Genomic DNA, 16,773 nt, shown 5'->3' with positions numbered 1-16,773 from the left:
AAACTCTCTCCACACTGAGTACAGTAGTGCAGTGCAGACAAACCTTTGTCACAATATGAGGGCTTGTACTCTGTAATCTGGTAACATCTCTCACCTGCAGACTGGAAATACACGGCTTCCGGATAAAATATTCCACATTTGTCCTTCAAACACGATAACGCCTCAACTGGTTAACGTTTCAGCTCGTCTCGTCTCGTCTCGTCTCCCTCTCTCGTTTTTTCTTCTGCGCATCCTCAGTGCGCAGTGTCATGTTTCTTAAAGGGGCCGACTGTAAACCCTTTCGCAGCAAGTTTAAAATATTCAAGCTGAGCCCCCAGCATGAGGTTTTTAAAGCGACCGTTGTTTTAGAATGCATCACCATAACATTTCCACAATAGTGCTGCTGTATGATAAATGTATTGTTTTAATTTCGTTTTTCCTTTTTTTATTTAAAATATTTGTTAACTTGTTATGATGCCTAATGATATATATATTTGATATAACATTTTTTCTCATGGTCCAGCAAAAGTCCAGCAGTTTTAAATAGCAAACTATTTCCACAAACACATATTAGCCTTGTTTTCAGTTTAACAATCACAGTTAAAAGGTTTTTGTCGAGACAAAATGTTTTTTCGGTTTATTTCTCACAATTGCATGTAGGCCTACTATCAGAACACAATATAGTAAAGTTAGTAAATAAGTAAAAGACATATATATATATATATATATATATATCTCATGTATTTCATGTACATATATCTAATTCAATTTAGACCTACTACACAATCGATCCAGGCAGATTTTTGCACAAAAAAAAAAAACATATTTACACTATAAGAGTTGTTGAAGCTTTAACTCTGAAGTCTTCCAAGTTTTCCAAGCATTTCTCAAAACAAAACAAAAAAACTAAATAAATCTCCATATTTTATCTTGCAGAATTTACCTGAAAGCATTTGACATGAAAACTAATGTTGATCATGTGCAAAATATTTTCATAGGAGGGTGAAGGCCTGGTAAAATATTCAAAACTCTTCTCAACTCAACTTCTCCTTATTTATTTATAGAGCACTTTCAACACCACAAGTGGAACCAAAGTGATGTACAGAAAAAAGATCACATTAAAAAAAATGTCATAAAAACACTGCAAACATACACTGTTTACAGTTTCAAATTCTAAAACAAATAAATAAGTTAAGTGCACTCTGAAATACACCCAATGTAGGAGAAGATTAAACAGACAGAAGGTCATTCCAGTACAGAAGCGTATTGCATTCACTTGAGGAAAAAAAATCTACTCTGATTTTCTGAATTAAAGAGTTAATCATCTCAGAATTACGAGATAATTTTATGGGAAAAAAGTTTTTGCTCTGTTTTTCTGAATTAACGAGTTAATTATCTCAGAATTACGAGATATTTTTTCATGAAAAAACTCTCGCAGCGCCTGAAAATAGGCCACCTTCCGTCAACACAACGGAACTATTTTCAGGCGCTGCGTCATATCATTACGCCTGCTGCTCTCATGGTACGGCAGTGACGTTTCTTGATTATTACGCAGGAATGAGAGTATAGTTCCTAGCCATATCAGCCTAGAAAATCGCAACTTTACATTTTCCGTCGGTCTTAGTGCACGATGTAACTACAGAAGAGTCAAGTTTTAAATAGGAAAAATATCGAAACTCTTTGGTCATTTTTTTTTTTAGAAATGCTAATGGTCTTGTCCACTCCAATGATGTATGCTAACCTATGCTAAAAGTGGTACCGCCAGAACCGGAGATCGGCTGAATGGATTCAAAAAACGGTAAAACTCAACAGTTTAACTCTGGGGGAGTTGTAAAATGAGCCTATTTCCAAAAAAAGTGGAGTATCTCTTTAACCTCGGCCAAACATTCATGCAGGGACTGAATGGCACATTTATACCCATGCTTCAGTGGTAAATTAATTTGAGAATCATCCATATAGAGATTACAGTGAACCCCAAATTTCTCACAAATAGAACATAGAGGGAGCATATAAAAAGACAAATAAAATTGGTCCCAAGATAGAACCCTGAGGAACCCCACACACACGAGGGTCAACAGTAGAAGAATAATCCCCTAAACTGACTGAAAAGGTAGAAGGGGCTTAATAACAGCATGCTTAAAAGTTGCTGGAACAACAACAGATGACAAACTAACATTCATAATGGACAAAATACTTGGACCAATGGAATCAAGTACCTCCTTAAACAGAAAAGAGGGAATCACATGAAGGAGTGAGTGATGGAATAGCAACAGGACCTCAAAAGAGGGGACAATTGCAGATAAAAATTCAGAGATCTTCTGTATAAAATCCCCATTAAAGTTTGGGGGTCTATAAATCAAAGCACAAAACTCAGTTTTAGAAGAGTTAAATGTAATTAACCTATTCAAATGTACAACAAGACTCGGAAGGTAAAAATCTACACTTAAACTTGTCTTTAAAAACAGGCCAACAGACCTAGGGGTACTGAAAAAACTGCAACAAGGAGAAGAAATTTCAGAGAGAGGAGTGATTTCGCCTACATTAAAGAGATACTCCACCCAAAAATGAAAATTCTGTCATCATTTACTCACCCTCAAGTTGTTGCAAACCTTTATGAGTTTCTTTCTTCTGCTGAACACAAAAGAAGATATTTTGAAGAACGTTTGGAACTTTGGCACCATTGACTTCCATTGTATTTTTTTTCTACTATGGAAGTTAATGGTGCCAAACAACTGTTTGGTTCCAATGGTTCTTCAAAATATCTTCCTTTGTGTTCAGCAGAAGAAAGAAACTCATACAGGTTTGCAACAACTTGAGGGTGAGTAAATTACAGAATTTTCATTTTTGGGTGGAGTATCCCTTTAAGCTAAGTCTCAGTGACGAATAAAAAATCTATTTTATGAGAAAGAAAGAGATCATTCAAAATAAAAGTCTTATTTACAAGAGATCTTACATTAATCAATACCATTGTCACTGGAATGGTGTCAGGAGAGTATTGAAAAGAGGAATCCTAAAAAGGGGAATTCTTACAATGAGTACAGCTACTCTCCAATATGAACTCGCTCATGTAGTTTCAGGTTTCCAGACTGAGTGAAACTCTTGTCACAAACGGAGCACTTGTAAGGTTTTTCTCCAGTATGAACTCGCTCATGTGATTTCAGGCTTCCAGACTGAGTGAAACTCTTGTCACAATATGAGCACTTGTAAGGTTTTTCTCCAGTATGAATTCTTTGGTGCTGTCTCAGATGGCCATCTGTAATAAAGCTCTTCCCACAGTCAAAACACACATGATCTCTCACTTCATTATGCGTTTTTTGGTGAACTTTAAAACTGTCCAGCCGTGAAAAACTCTTTCCACAGAGAGAACACAAGTGAGGCTTAACACCTGAATGCACAGTTAGGTGTTTTTTGAGATATGATGGTGAAATAAAATCTTTACCACACTGATCACAGTTAAATGGCTTTTCGCCAGAGTGAATGTGCAGATGATACTTGAAAGATTTTGGACATTTAAAACTCTTCTCACACTGAGTACATTGGTAAGGCTTCTCTCCAGAATGAACTCGTTGATGGTGTTTCAGTTCACTAGTTGTTATAAAGCTCTTCCCACACTCAAAGCACACATGATCTCTCACTTCATTATGTGTTTTCTGGTGCGTTTTATAATTGTCCAGTCGAGAAAAACTTTTTTTACAGAGAGAACACACATACGGCATCTCGTCTGAATGAACTTTGAGATGTGTTATTAGATGTGATGACGAAATAAAATCTTTACCACACTGATCACAGTTAAATGGTTTTTCTCCAGAGTGAATACGCAGATGAATTTTGAGTATGGATGAAGATGTGAAACTCTTTCCACACTGAGTGCATGGATACGGTTTTTCTCCAGTGTGAATTCTCATGTGCACATTAAGGTTTTGTTCATTTTGCAAACTCTTTCCACACTGAGAGCAGATGTGCAGCTTTTTGGCTTTTGTTCCTTGAGTTTTGAAGTCACAGTGTTTCTTTACTTCATTCAGTTCTTCTCTTTGCTCCATTATTTCCATCTGATCTAAAATAAACATTAAGTAGTTATAATCAGTTTAAGCAGGATAAATTCAAGGAAACTTCAAGTGAACACAGCAGAAAACAAGTGAGTAGGTTTCTGTCTGTGTAAGTATAAAGTATCAGATCTTTGATCATTTTCCAATTAAAAGATGTCTGATAGCTGTCCAAATACTGCACTGATGTCTAGGCTAAAACAAGGCAAAATCTGGGCTGTCAGTGAATATATAATAGATGTCTAACCATAGCTCAAGAATAGACTAGTCATCAATTAGATAACATGTCAGAGAAATAAAACCAAACACCTTGTTATCACTGTTGACTTTGCTTATATTATGGAATATCATATATCTCTTAAGTTATTATTGTCAAAAATGACGTCTAACTAAATTCAAGATTATTTTGGCTAGAAGTGGGTTACTCATAGCCGGACTATATCGGGGCTATAGTTAACCTTGACAACTGCTATATACAAGGTTATGATGATTTAGATTAATCAATTTCTACATCATTTATCATCCATATGCTACTTATTCCACAGCTATCAAAGCAATCAACAATGAAGAATCAGGAATGGACACCAACCTATTTGTTCCTCAGTATCTTCATGTTTTATTCTGGATGGTTCTGGAACACTCATGTCTTCAATCTCCTCTTTAATAAACTCCATCTTGAACAGTCACGCAGATTTCAGCGGCTCTTGTAGGATGATGCGATTATTCCCAGTATTTATTGGTGAATTGTTGTGGGAGGGGCTTCACTGTAGGTGCGAACTGTGATCACTGTGTGATACTGACGCCCACAGGACCAGATCTAAAAAAAAAACTAAAAAAAAAGATTTTAAAAAGAATTTATACTGGATTACTTTAACAGAAAACGCATATGGTGCCTTTTTCCCGCCCCAGCACAGCGAGCTGCCTCCCGAACTAATTCAGCCCCTAGCCGCCAGTAAGGAGCAACATAGCACATGTCCTCCGCACCGAAAGTAGTGAGCTTGCTGGAGAAAGGAGTTGTAAAGTTCCTCTTCCACACAGCAAATCAGGCTTATACAGCCGCTGCTTCCTCGTTTCCAAAAAGCACGGCGGCCTCAGGCCCATCCTGGATCCTGGACATCTGAATCGCGCCTTCATGAGGCGGCCATTCAAGATGCTAACGTTTAAACAAATCCTCTCACAAGTACACCCAGGGGATTGTTTTTTCTCAATGGATCTGAAAGATGCAGGTCTAACCCTAACCCTATAACGACCTAACAGATTGTTTTTGAGATTCGCGTTTGAATGGGTGGTCTACCAGTATATGGTCCTACCATTCAGACTTTCCCTGGCACCACGCACTTTTATGAAGTGCAAGGATGCAGCACTTTCTCCCGAGACAGAAAGGGATGCACATCCTGAATTACTTAAACTACTGGCTCATTTTGGCCCAGTCAAGAGGCAGAGTTGATTTCTCACAGATCGATGCTCCTCAGCCATCTAAAATGGACTCAATCAACTAGGACTAAACTGACATAGAACCAAGAGCTCACTGTCTCCCAGCCAGAGAATCTCTTTCCTGGGGGCGGTTCTCGACTATTGCTATCACCCGAGTGTGCTCACACTATCCATTGTCTCGCAATATCTTTTCCCCTCTCAGAAATATTCAGACGATGCTAGGGATAATGGCCTCTGCATTGTCAGTACTTCCTCTGGGCTTGCTGCACATGCGCCCCATGCAGTACTGACTGAAACCCCTGGTCCCAGCTCACGCCTGTCGATAAGATCGTCATCGTGTCAAGGTGAACCACGGCTGCATCGGAGCCCTGGCCCCTTAGAAGGACCCCAGCCATGACCGGTAAAGAATCTTGTGCAGTGAGAGATGTCTTCGGAGGCGAAGAGGTCGACCTCTCTGTAGTAGCATATGTAGTAACCACCTTCCTCCTCGAGACCAACCCCATGTTTACTACAGATGCTACTACAGAGAGGTGGACCTCTTCGCCTCCAAAGACAACTCACCACGCAATATTCTTTACAAAGAAAATGGCTGCGCTGGCCCAAAAAAATGGCAGAGCCTTCCCCTTTACAGCTTTCCCACAGTCGCACTACTCCCTCAGGTCATCAAGGGGATCAGGGTGGATATACACACCACCCTTCTTATGGCCCCTCTCTGGAGGACCCAACCTTGGACCCCCTCCACGCTCCAAGTCTATGTGGTGGCCATAGCAGCATACCAAGCTCCTGTGGTTGGCCAATCGCTGGGTAGAAGCAACCTGGTTGTTCGCTCCTTGAAAAGGGCGAGGAGGCTCAACCCACCTCGTTCTTTTACCATACCCTCTTGAGACCTATCGACAGTCCTTAGAGCCCTCAAGGGGCCTCACTCCTGTAAGCATCGTTCAAGTGAGTGGGCGATTTACAAGGTTGTCCTCAAGGCATGGCAAGGCGCCCAAAGTGCTCTCTACTCTGCTCAAAGCACTAGGTATTTTGCTGTTGGCTATTCCACGAGCATCAATTACACTTACTCTATATAGAGCACCCTGCCCAGTTTAGGCAGTCAGAGCAGCTCTTCATATGCATCGGTGGCCGCACCAAAGGGCTTCCAGTCACGAAGCAGAGACTATCCCGCTGGATAGTGGACGCCATCGCATTGGCTTACGCTTCGATAGGCCTTGAATGCCTCATCGGCATCAGAACACACTCCACCAGAGGCATTGCCTCTTCCTGGGCGTGGTCCATTGGTGTATGTATTGGCGACATTTGTGTGGCGGCCGGCTGGTCCTCGCCGTCCACCTTTGCCAGATTTTACAACTAGGAAGTCGAATCCTCTCTGTCTAGCTGGAGTTAACCTCCGAGTGAGCTTAACCCACTATAACCTCTCTGGAGGCTCCGAACACAGTCTGAGCCATCTTTCTGGTCGCCCTTTATTGCCTTCAAGGGCCTTATCCAAGCTCCTTAGGCTAGGGCCCAAGAACATGTGCGCTCGGTTCAGGATGCGCCCTGATTGGTTCGTGCAGATATGCAGCATCACCATTGGTTCGTGCAATTCTCAGCACTGAGTTAAAAAAAATAAGATATAGGGCCTACATTTGGACACAGAGAGATTTATCCTGAAAGGAACTTTTCCTGCTCTTTAAGATAAAATCGTATCATCAGGCTGGCTATCTGACACTGCTCCCCCATGATAAAGCCATACTGCACCTCCAACCCCCCACATGCTCTCTGAGGAGCGTCTGAGACAAAGAGTTGATATTAAAGTTGATTATTAAAGTGCTGATAATGAAGGGATTAACTCATTTAGGCTACATGTAGTAATATTGCTGTCATAAAAGTTTATCAACTAAATATTTAATTACTTCAATGATTGAAGAATTGGTTTAGGCCATCTATTTCCAAGCAAAACGAAATACAAACAAACTCATGTTCATTTGTTGTCATGTACTAAATGTTCAACGCAGTATTAAATTCCACAGATTTTTCTGGATCGTAACAACCAGGGTGCGATTTATGGATAAAGCAGAGGGGGAGTATTTTTTATTCAAATAGGCCTATATCTCGAACCACAGTGTTGGCCTGTTCGTGCTTATGTTAAACTAAATAGCATTTATAGAATAATTATGAACTTAAATTAAACAATATTGCAATATTTCGACAATTATGTTTGAAATTATTTGATCTGTTTACTACATTTTAATTCAGGGCGATTTCACTACATTTAATTAGAGCAATATTTTCACTCTTGTCCTTTCCTCATTGCGAAGCACTCATACACATGTTTGAGTAGATCCTCTGTGCCTCTCGTTGTTTTCATGTGGATTACATAATCAGATCATATTTATTCACATTTAAAGCTTTAGACATTTTTTTGATGCGCAGTTCCCAGAGACAGAGACGACAGAAAACATTTTGTAGTTACCCTATTGTGAGTGTAGCCTACTGTAGGCCTACATGTAACATGAATAAAAGTAGACCTTTCACAGTTTTAAAAGATGATCTCTTATCTGTATGACCAAAAATTACGGAGTAGGCTATAGCCTATTAAGTTCTTTTAGCTGTTATGACAAAAATAAAATTCAAGTAAACGCGCCGCTGCGTTTGTTGAACTTTGCCAGATTAAAACCCGTTTTTAGAATAATGTGTAGCGCCACTCGGCGCGGTGTGCCAAAATACTTAATTATAAACTTCAATATTTCGTTCAAAACCATCTCAAAACGGTTTGTGACATTTTGAAAAGCCGTGAATGTATTAAGGCCACTGGAACCAGGATCGAGCGCTGGTTCAGATTTTATTGTTTGTTGTTTAAACGTGCGTGTTGCATATTTTATTCAAATATATTTTATATGGTCTATTGGTGAATTGATTACTGTGGAGGGGGGAAATCCCCCACTGGCAAATCGCACCTTGCTTACAAACATGTTTTAAAACACTATTTCTCTATATGGAACCCCATGAAGTTTTATTTTCTTTTTCTTTTTTTTAACAGAACTGCTTTTTTTTTTGCAATTGGAATTATTATACAGATGTAAATTCAGTCATTCTGTTGGATAAGATTTGTTCTTTATTGTAAAATGGAAATGCATGGTGATTTTAATAACAATATGGTGTAACAGTTTTAGAACTAGACAAATCTCTGCATTAATAATAATTTAAAAAAATTATAGTAGACCATATTTATTCAGGATTTGAACCCATGTCATCTAAATTATTGAAACCTAAGTTCTACCACTCATCCACAAATTTTCTCACAGAGAAATGCCCAGAAGTTCGGTTGTACAGCAGTCGGTGTGTGTGCGGACGAAAGAAATGCTCTTCAATCGTCTCATTCCTCAATACAATAGTAAAAATAATTAGCGTCATTGCACCTTATTTATTTTCACTGACTGCGAGATAGGCCTATTTTAACTTTTGATTCACAAAATGTTCTGCCCTAAAAGTTTGTTATATTCTGTTTATTACGTTACGTGATTACGTTTTGCTTTCGTTAAATTTGACCAAATCTGTTGCAACATATAGGCCTATGCTATTTAAAAAAAAGTTGTATTATTTGTTTTGTTCTAAAAGTTTGTTCAATTCTGTTTCGTTTGTTTATTTATTTATTTTTTACATATTCAATCAGTCTCATTCTTGTTGAAATAATGATTTTTTTTTACAAGACCTTGTGCTGTGTTTTTTAATAAACAGATAGCCTGCAAACAGAGATATATAATAGTTCAATGTTCGTACAAATAAAAGTCTATATGTATACTATAAATTCTTTATGATCGTTGTTTAAATAACATTAACCAAATTTCATTTAATAATAAAATTATTACTTTATGACATGCAGTTTCAACTCCACCAAATCTTTGTTTGTTACATTATTGTACAGCAAATGTCAATAGCTCTTGTTTAGATTGTTCATATTTGTTGTTGGCTTATTTGGAAATTACCATAGTTGTAGTATTTCATCCTTATTGTTAATTGACATTAGCCTCACTTTTCAAAATGCGGCAATTGCCGCTGTTTTGCTAAATGTCGCTTTGCGCCACCTGGCGACTGGTTTATTTTTGCCACAGTGGATTTCCGGCGGCGGCAAGCGCGGCGTAATTAGGCATTCTGGTTGACTACCTATTGTATGACACTCTAGCTGTTAATAAACAAAACTGCATGCGTCTTGCTGAAGAACATTGTAGCCGGAGCTACTTCTCTCGGTTTATGCTTTTTTTCCAGGAACATTTGACCAATTATAAATCTCATTAATCTTAATAACTACTCTTAATTTTGTATTTTATCATTTATAAGTGATGTATAATTGTACATGAAGGCTGGAAATGAAAAACGCCTTATATTCAGGTGTGTATAATTATTGGGTACGTTTTCTTCTACAGATAAAATAAGCCAAAAATGATATTTAACTCAGACTAAAAATTCAAAAATTATTAAATGCCCATGAGAAGGGTGCAATACTATAAATTGCAGTTAAGGCATGACCATTGGACAGTGAAATGCTCATTGGGTCAGCAGGGTCAGACAAAAACAGGTGGAGAAGAAAAGACACATTTTAACTGCAAAAGAATTAATAATTAAGGTGAAGAATTAAGTGTGAAACCATCAGAAACCCTTTAGTCTCCAGCTTTGTCAGTTCATTTTTAGTCCATCTTTGCAAAACGGGACTTCAGGGTAGGAGATGGACTAAAAATGAACTCCCGAAACGTACTGCCAGATTCTGGGAGATAAATTCTTCAAACAGTGCTACAAGAGGATGTGGTGCTGGTCCTTCAAGAGTCACTCTCAATCTGTCTTAGCCTGGTTAAAACCAGACCATTCTCAGTTGTAACTGAGTTATGGTCTGGCAAAGCGTCATAGACAAATCATTTCCAGAGGGGCGTCACCAACGGACATCGCGGATAGACCTAAAACCAGTCAAAGCGATGAAGGAGATGACGTATGCAGAGCGGCGGAGAAACATCTCCGAGTGTTGTTCTTTGCTCGGTTTTTAACAAAAGGGAAACGTTCAAATCGCTTAAAACAGACGCGATAGCTGATTCGAACGAGTGATGTTCGACGGCGGCATCCATCTTTGTAATGTAGGCTAAAATCTGCTTCAAAATCCCAGCACTGTCGTCATCGTGTAAAGCCCGCCCCAACGTTTCTGATTGGTGCCGCGATTTCGATGGATTGGAAATGGGCTTGAATGAGCTCTTTGCCAGACTAACTTTCAAAGCAAATCTAAATTTGCCGGAAGTTGTCTGGGTTTTCCCAGGCTAAATCTGTCTATAAAGCCTATAAAAAAACAGTCTTCATGAATTGTACTAAACTTCAGCTTGTGATTCCTATTAAGTGGGGGTAATTTTTTTAAGATTCTTTACCTAACCTAAGTCTCTGAGATCCTGACACCTTGCTCTTCTGGAGACTCCAGGTAGGTTGCAGTTCTGGAAAATGGTGGTGTTGGAGACTAAAGGGTTCCTAAAGGTTTCACACTTAATTCTTCATTATTTAGCAGTTCACATTTTCTTCCCCACCTGTTTTTGTTTGACTGACTGCTGACCCAATGAGCATTTCACTGTTCAATAGGCTTTATGCCCAGCTGCACTACTTCCTGAACTTCAGCCAGCTCCTTGTTTCCTGTCTGACATTATTGGACAAACTGATTAATCCAGGTGTGCCTGACCAGTAACAAATACCAGACACACCTGGGTTAATCAGTTTGTCCAATAATGTCAGACAGGAAACAAGGAGCTGGCTGAAGTTCAGGAAGTAGTGCAGCTGAGCATAAAGCCTATTGTCATGCTTTAACTGCAATTGCTAGAATTGCATTGGTATTGCATCCTTCTCATGGGCATTTAATTATTATTATTTTTTACTTTTCAGTCCGAGTTAAATATCTTTTTGGGCTTATTTAATCTGTAAAAGAAAACATGCCTAATAAGTATGCACACCTGAATATAACCTCAGTCATTTTGTTTGTTAGACTCTTAATTTGCTAATTTTCAGTAACATGCTTTTTTGTTGTTGTTGTTGTTATGCCCAATTCTCATCGATCCTTAAAAAAGTTAATTTATGAAATTCGTTCAAAAAGCAATACATCCAGTAATGGAACAAGTGAGTGAATGATTGAATCATTCATTCAAAACGATGAGAAAAAAAATCTTAATATATTTAGTCTATTAATAAAAGACTGCATTGCAACAATTGGCCTTTTTTCAGAGCCTCTAGTAAATTACATGTTATTTGGTTTAATTGTATATTCAGGATAGTGGTTTCTATTTTAAACAAAACATCATGATTCTCAATGTATCCAGAATACAGCTCTACAGAAAAGGTGCCATTACTTTGACAATACAAATGTACAAATATTTGTCACACCAATAAAGAACCTGCAAACAAACTCACTGGATGAATGGATATGCTTTGCTCACTGTGACACTTGGACAACGCTTCTTTATATGATTCACTGCTGAGCTTGAATGTCTAAAACTCTCTCCACATTAGTGCAGCTTCTCTCCAGTATGAACTCGCTCGTGTGATTCCAGTGCAGACAAACCTTATTCACGATATGAGGGCTTGCACTCTGGAGCTGGTTAATGTTAAACTCTGTAATCTGGGAACATCTCTCACCTGCAGACTAGAAATATACTGCATCCGGAGAAAATATTCCACATTTGTCCTTCATTCACGATCGTTAACAGCGTCACTTTCAGCCTCAACTGGTGAAAGTTTCAGCTCGTCTCTTCTCGTCTCTTCTCGTCTCTCTCGCCTCTCTCTTCTGCGCAGGCGCAGTGCGCGATGTCGTCATGTTTCTTAAAGGGGCCGCATTTTATAGCATTGTATTCAAAGGGTTAGTTCAGTGGTTTTCAAACTTTTTCAAGAGGGGCCCTTTTTTTTTTCTTTTTTTTTTACGCGACCCATAGGCTTGTGCGCAGAATTTTTTTTCTTTAACCTTTCTTTAAGCACTTTTTTTAACCACTTTACTTTTGATGATGCACGTGCACTTGCTGATCCTTGACGCGATTGCAACGCAAAGTCGATTCTGAAATAATTTGATCAAGCTATAGGCCTACATACAGGACTTTTAACCAATAAATAGCTTATCATTTGCTGAATGCTTAAAAAGTACAAATACACAAAACATATTCCACAACAGACTCTTTAAATGTAATATTAATTATATACAGAACAGAACAAGAATAAAAAAATAATAACTAAACAAGCCAAAACGAAATAATTTAAAGGGAAAGTAAAAGGGGCATTATGCTCACGTAGCCTAACTCTCTCATTAGAATCAAAATATTTTAACATTCGCGATGTATTTGATGGTAAACTATTCTTTATTATAGGCGTTGTAGCAACTTCACTCACGCTGCAATATCGACAGGGAAAAAAATCATCCTTTTCACATGCGCAAAAATGTGCTTGGAAACATCACGGTTGAGCGGTGCTTACGCTGAATGGTACGAATTGACTATTTAAACAGAGCAGTGTGATTTTTATATTAGGTTGACTATTTTATTGTCATATTTTTATTTCGGCTATAATGAACAGGCTGCGATGTCAAGCCTGGAATGGTGTATTTGTGTGTGTGTGTGTGTGTGTGAGGCGCGGCACTGGAAACAAAAAATATACTCCGTCGTTCATACAGGACATCATTCAAACTGCAAAGTGTTTATTTATACTTGTGTACACTCGACACAACATTGTTAAAACACAACATTGTGGTTTTGTCAAACTGTAAACTCTTGTCAAACTTAACTGTCACCCAACCAAAATCACACAAAATTTAAAAGCAAACTTATTTATAATTCAAATGAGAATAGGGCTGTCAACGAATATTCCAAATTCGAATAGGCCTATATATTCGAATAGTTTTAAAAAACAGAATTTCGAATGTGAAAATTAATATTTGAATGTGGAAAAACACGCCCGCGGTATCAGAGGCGCGGCTGTCAGCTTTGCGCGCTGCCTGAGGGATCAGGGACAGGTCACAAGAGTCGCACTGGCACAGCTGAAAGTTTTTTATTTCTTATTCTTATTTATTGCATGAATAAGGTAGGTTAGATACAGCAGTTCCATGCATCGCAGGCTTCACTGGTTTGATTATTTACCGTTTCATGTCAAGGAAAAGTTCCATGTTTACCACAGCACAGCTCGCTCGGGGCGTTCAATGTCGGTTCTTTAAAACTTCAATTAATGTTAATAATATTTGTTTCAATCACTGAATGAAGCCTGCTATATTTGGGACAAGAGTCACGACCTTAAATTGCTTGCACAAAACTCTTGATCAGCACTCAACATTTGTTTATCGTTGTTGTTGTTCAAACCGTTATGCGCAGAGAGCGTGAGGTGAGGGAGAGAGAGAGAGAAAGAGTGCCTAGCGAGAGTGAGGTCTGCGGTCTTGGCCATTAGTTGATTTAGGCTACTTGTTTTTGTGTAGGTAATACGTTGTCAAATATGTTTAAACTTAAATAAACTACCTAAACAAGTAGTTATGTCTCTTTGTATTAATTTGACCTGTTATTGACGTAATGCGCGTCATTGACAAAATGCACAACCAGATGTTCGAATAGTTCGAATATAGCATAGCATATGTGTTTTTTTAGAGGGATTTTTTAGAACGTAATTTTTGAGTAGCCTAATTTTGACAGCCCTAGGAAGGAACGACGAGTGTTAGTGTGTTGTTGCCGATGGAGCGAACGTGTGTGTGTTGCGGGTGGAGCGAACGAGTGCGTGTTTTGTGTATATTAATGAGAAGGGCCTGCTTATTCTGCATAATCTGGTCCCAAGCCGGTTCGCAGGACGAGAGGGCAACACGCATGTCAGGAGAAGCATTCAGTTTGTTTCGTTGTTTCAAAGCTATTATTATTAATATTAATTTAATTAGAAAACGGATTTTTTTTTTTTTTTTTTTTTAAATCACTGGCGACCCATTTTTTTATTCTCGCGACCCACCCGAGGGTCGCGACCCAGGGTTTGAAAACCACTGGTTAGTTCATTTAGTAAGTCAATATTCAGGGAAAGTACGGCAATCGATTTGCCTGTTTTTTTTTTATTTTTTTTTTTATAAATAACACTTCTAACACTTTACTATAATTTCTATTGCTGCTACTAGTCAATCATTATCAACAAAATCTATCTTTTTTGTTGACATCTTTATTTGTCTAAAATTTAAAGTTACCCATTAATAACTTGGTCACGGAACTTTGCGTAATGTCACATTTTCAATTAAGCTGATATTCTGGAAAACAGCACTCTTGGTTTTATGTTGCTTGAGTTGTTCCTCATATGAATATAAAAACAGGAACATTACGTATTTGTTACCCCTATATCTTGAATTTTGGGGGCATTTTTGTTATTTTTAGGTAACAAGCATAATGAGTATAGAAATGATCAATCTCAATAAAGAAATGTGACAAAAACATACAGTAAATGTTCACTCTTTTGAACTAAAAGCCTGAAAGAGAGTTTTTTTGTGCAGTCTTGTGAGCACAAACTATCAGGAGAAAATGTGATTGAATTTGATATGGTCTGTACAGTAGAAATGCGGTTAATGTTTTCTGACTGACATTTAAATGAACAAATCAAACGAGTGCAAACAGGTAAAAGTGAAGCCACTACCGGACAGAGTCAGACCAATGGAGTATCGGGTGTGTTCAAAACACACGATTTCTCTCATGGTCTGTATTTTCTGGTGCTGTTTAGAGGCCAGCAGTGAAAAACTATTTCCATAAACACATATTAGACTTGTTTTCAATTTAAACAATCACAGTTAAACACTTTTTGTCAAGACAAGATGTTTTTTCAGTTTATTTCTCAAAAGTGCATGTACTAACAGAAGACAATATAGTAAACTTAGTAAATAAGTATGACATGAATATATCTAATTCAAGATAGATTTGGCAAAAAAAAAAAAAAAAGATTTACACTTTTGAAGCTTCAACTCTTAAATCTTTCTAGTCTTCCATTCATTTTAACAAATAAAAAAAATAGACAATCTCCATATTTTATCTTGCAGAATTTACCTGAATAAAAAAATGGATTTCAAATGAATATTTGAAATGAAACCGAATGTTGATCACATGCAACAGTTTTTCATATGAGCATGAAGGCTTGATAAATGTTTAAAACTCTTTCCACACTGAGTACAGTCGTACGGCTTCTCTCCAGTATGAACTCGCTCATGTGATTTCAGGTTTCCAGACTGAGTGAAACTCTGGTCACAATATGAGCACTTGTAAGGTCTATCTCCAGTATGAATTCTTTGGTGCTGTTTCAGATGACTAGATGTAGTAAAGCTCTTCCCACAGTCACAACACACATGATCTCTCACTTCATCATGAGTTTTCTGGTGCCGTTTACAACTGATCAGTCGTGAAAAACTCTTTCCACAGAGAGAACACACATGAGGCCTCTCATCTGAATGAACTTTCAGGTGTTGTTTTAAATGTGATGACAAAATAAACTCTTTACCACACTGATCACAGTTAAATGGTTTTTCTCCAGAGTGAATACGCAGATGAATTTTGAGTAAGGATGAAGATGTGAAACACTTTCCACACTGAGTGCATGGATACGGTTTCTCTCCAGTGTGAATTCTTATGTGTCTGTTAAGGTCTCCTTTTTGTCTGAAACTCTTTCCACACTGTGAGCAGGAGTGCAGCTTTTTGGCTTTTGTTCCATGAGTTTTGAAGTCACAGTGATGCTTTACTTCATTCAGTTCTTCTCTTAGCTCTGTTATTCCCATCTGATCTAAAATAAACATTAAGTAGTTATAATCAGTTTAAAGAGGATAATTTCAAGGAAAATTCAAGTTAACATAAGCAGACAACAAGAGAATAGGTTTCTGTCTGTGTGAGAATAAAGTATCATATCTTTGACATTAAAGGTTTGTTATATAATTACCGTATCATTAATTTGAATACTTAAAATGTATTTGACACATTGATACAAGGTTAGGATCAATTTGTTGAATTTCTACATAATTTATCATCAATAAACTACTTGTTATTTCACAGCCAACAAAGCGTCAACAATGAAGAATCAAGAATGGACACCAACCTGTTTGTTCCTCAGTATCTTCATGTTTTATTCTGGATGGTTCTGGATCACTCATGTCTTCAATCTCCACTTTAATAAACTCCATCTTTAAAAGTCACACAGATTGCAGCTGCTACTCCTGGAGTTTGTCCTTCTCTTGTAGGATGATGGGAATATTCCCAGTATTTATTGGTGAATTGTTGTGGGAGGGGCTTCACTGCAGGTGTGAACTGTGATCACTGTGTGACTGACGCCCACAGGACCAGAT

At 38.0% G+C, this 16,773-nt stretch overlaps 4 protein-coding genes across 4 annotated transcripts in view; 1 reads left to right on the top strand and 3 right to left on the bottom strand.

Annotated features, from left to right (window-relative positions):
- The window catches only part of LOC130101135 (zinc finger protein 239-like), a 25,088-nt gene extending 24,933 nt beyond the window's left edge, over positions 1-155 (bottom strand). The window contains exon 1 of the mRNA XM_056266721.1: positions 95-155. The gene's annotated coding sequence lies outside the window, so the exon portion shown is untranslated. The remainder of the gene's footprint in view (positions 1-94) is intronic.
- LOC130101150 (gastrula zinc finger protein XlCGF7.1-like) overlaps positions 1-16,773 on the top strand; it is a 260,846-nt gene that overhangs the window by 21,905 nt on the left and 222,168 nt on the right. The gene's annotated exons all lie outside the window — the stretch shown is intronic.
- The window catches only part of LOC130101133 (zinc finger protein 239-like), a 122,734-nt gene that overhangs the window by 53,403 nt on the left and 52,558 nt on the right, over positions 1-16,773 (bottom strand). The gene's annotated exons all lie outside the window — the stretch shown is intronic.
- The window catches only part of LOC130101166 (zinc finger protein 271-like), a 25,784-nt gene extending 9,011 nt beyond the window's left edge, over positions 1-16,773 (bottom strand). Inside the window, exons 1-3 of the mRNA XM_056266753.1 lie at positions 16,527-16,773; positions 15,548-16,217; positions 4,612-4,703 (exon numbers count right to left, since the gene is read on the bottom strand). Of these exons, the coding sequence (XP_056122728.1) occupies positions 4,612-4,703; positions 15,548-16,217; positions 16,527-16,611 (847 nt within the window). The 5' untranslated portion in view covers positions 16,612-16,773. The remainder of the gene's footprint in view (positions 1-4,611; positions 4,704-15,547; positions 16,218-16,526) is intronic.

Source organism: Rhinichthys klamathensis, unplaced genomic scaffold (genome assembly GCF_029890125.1).
Source record: "Rhinichthys klamathensis goyatoka isolate OS25496 unplaced genomic scaffold, OSU_Roscu_1.1 h1tg000253l_1, whole genome shotgun sequence".
Lineage (NCBI taxonomy): Eukaryota > Metazoa > Chordata > Actinopteri > Cypriniformes > Leuciscidae > Rhinichthys > Rhinichthys klamathensis.
This window is presented reverse-complemented; position numbering and strand designations above follow the sequence as displayed.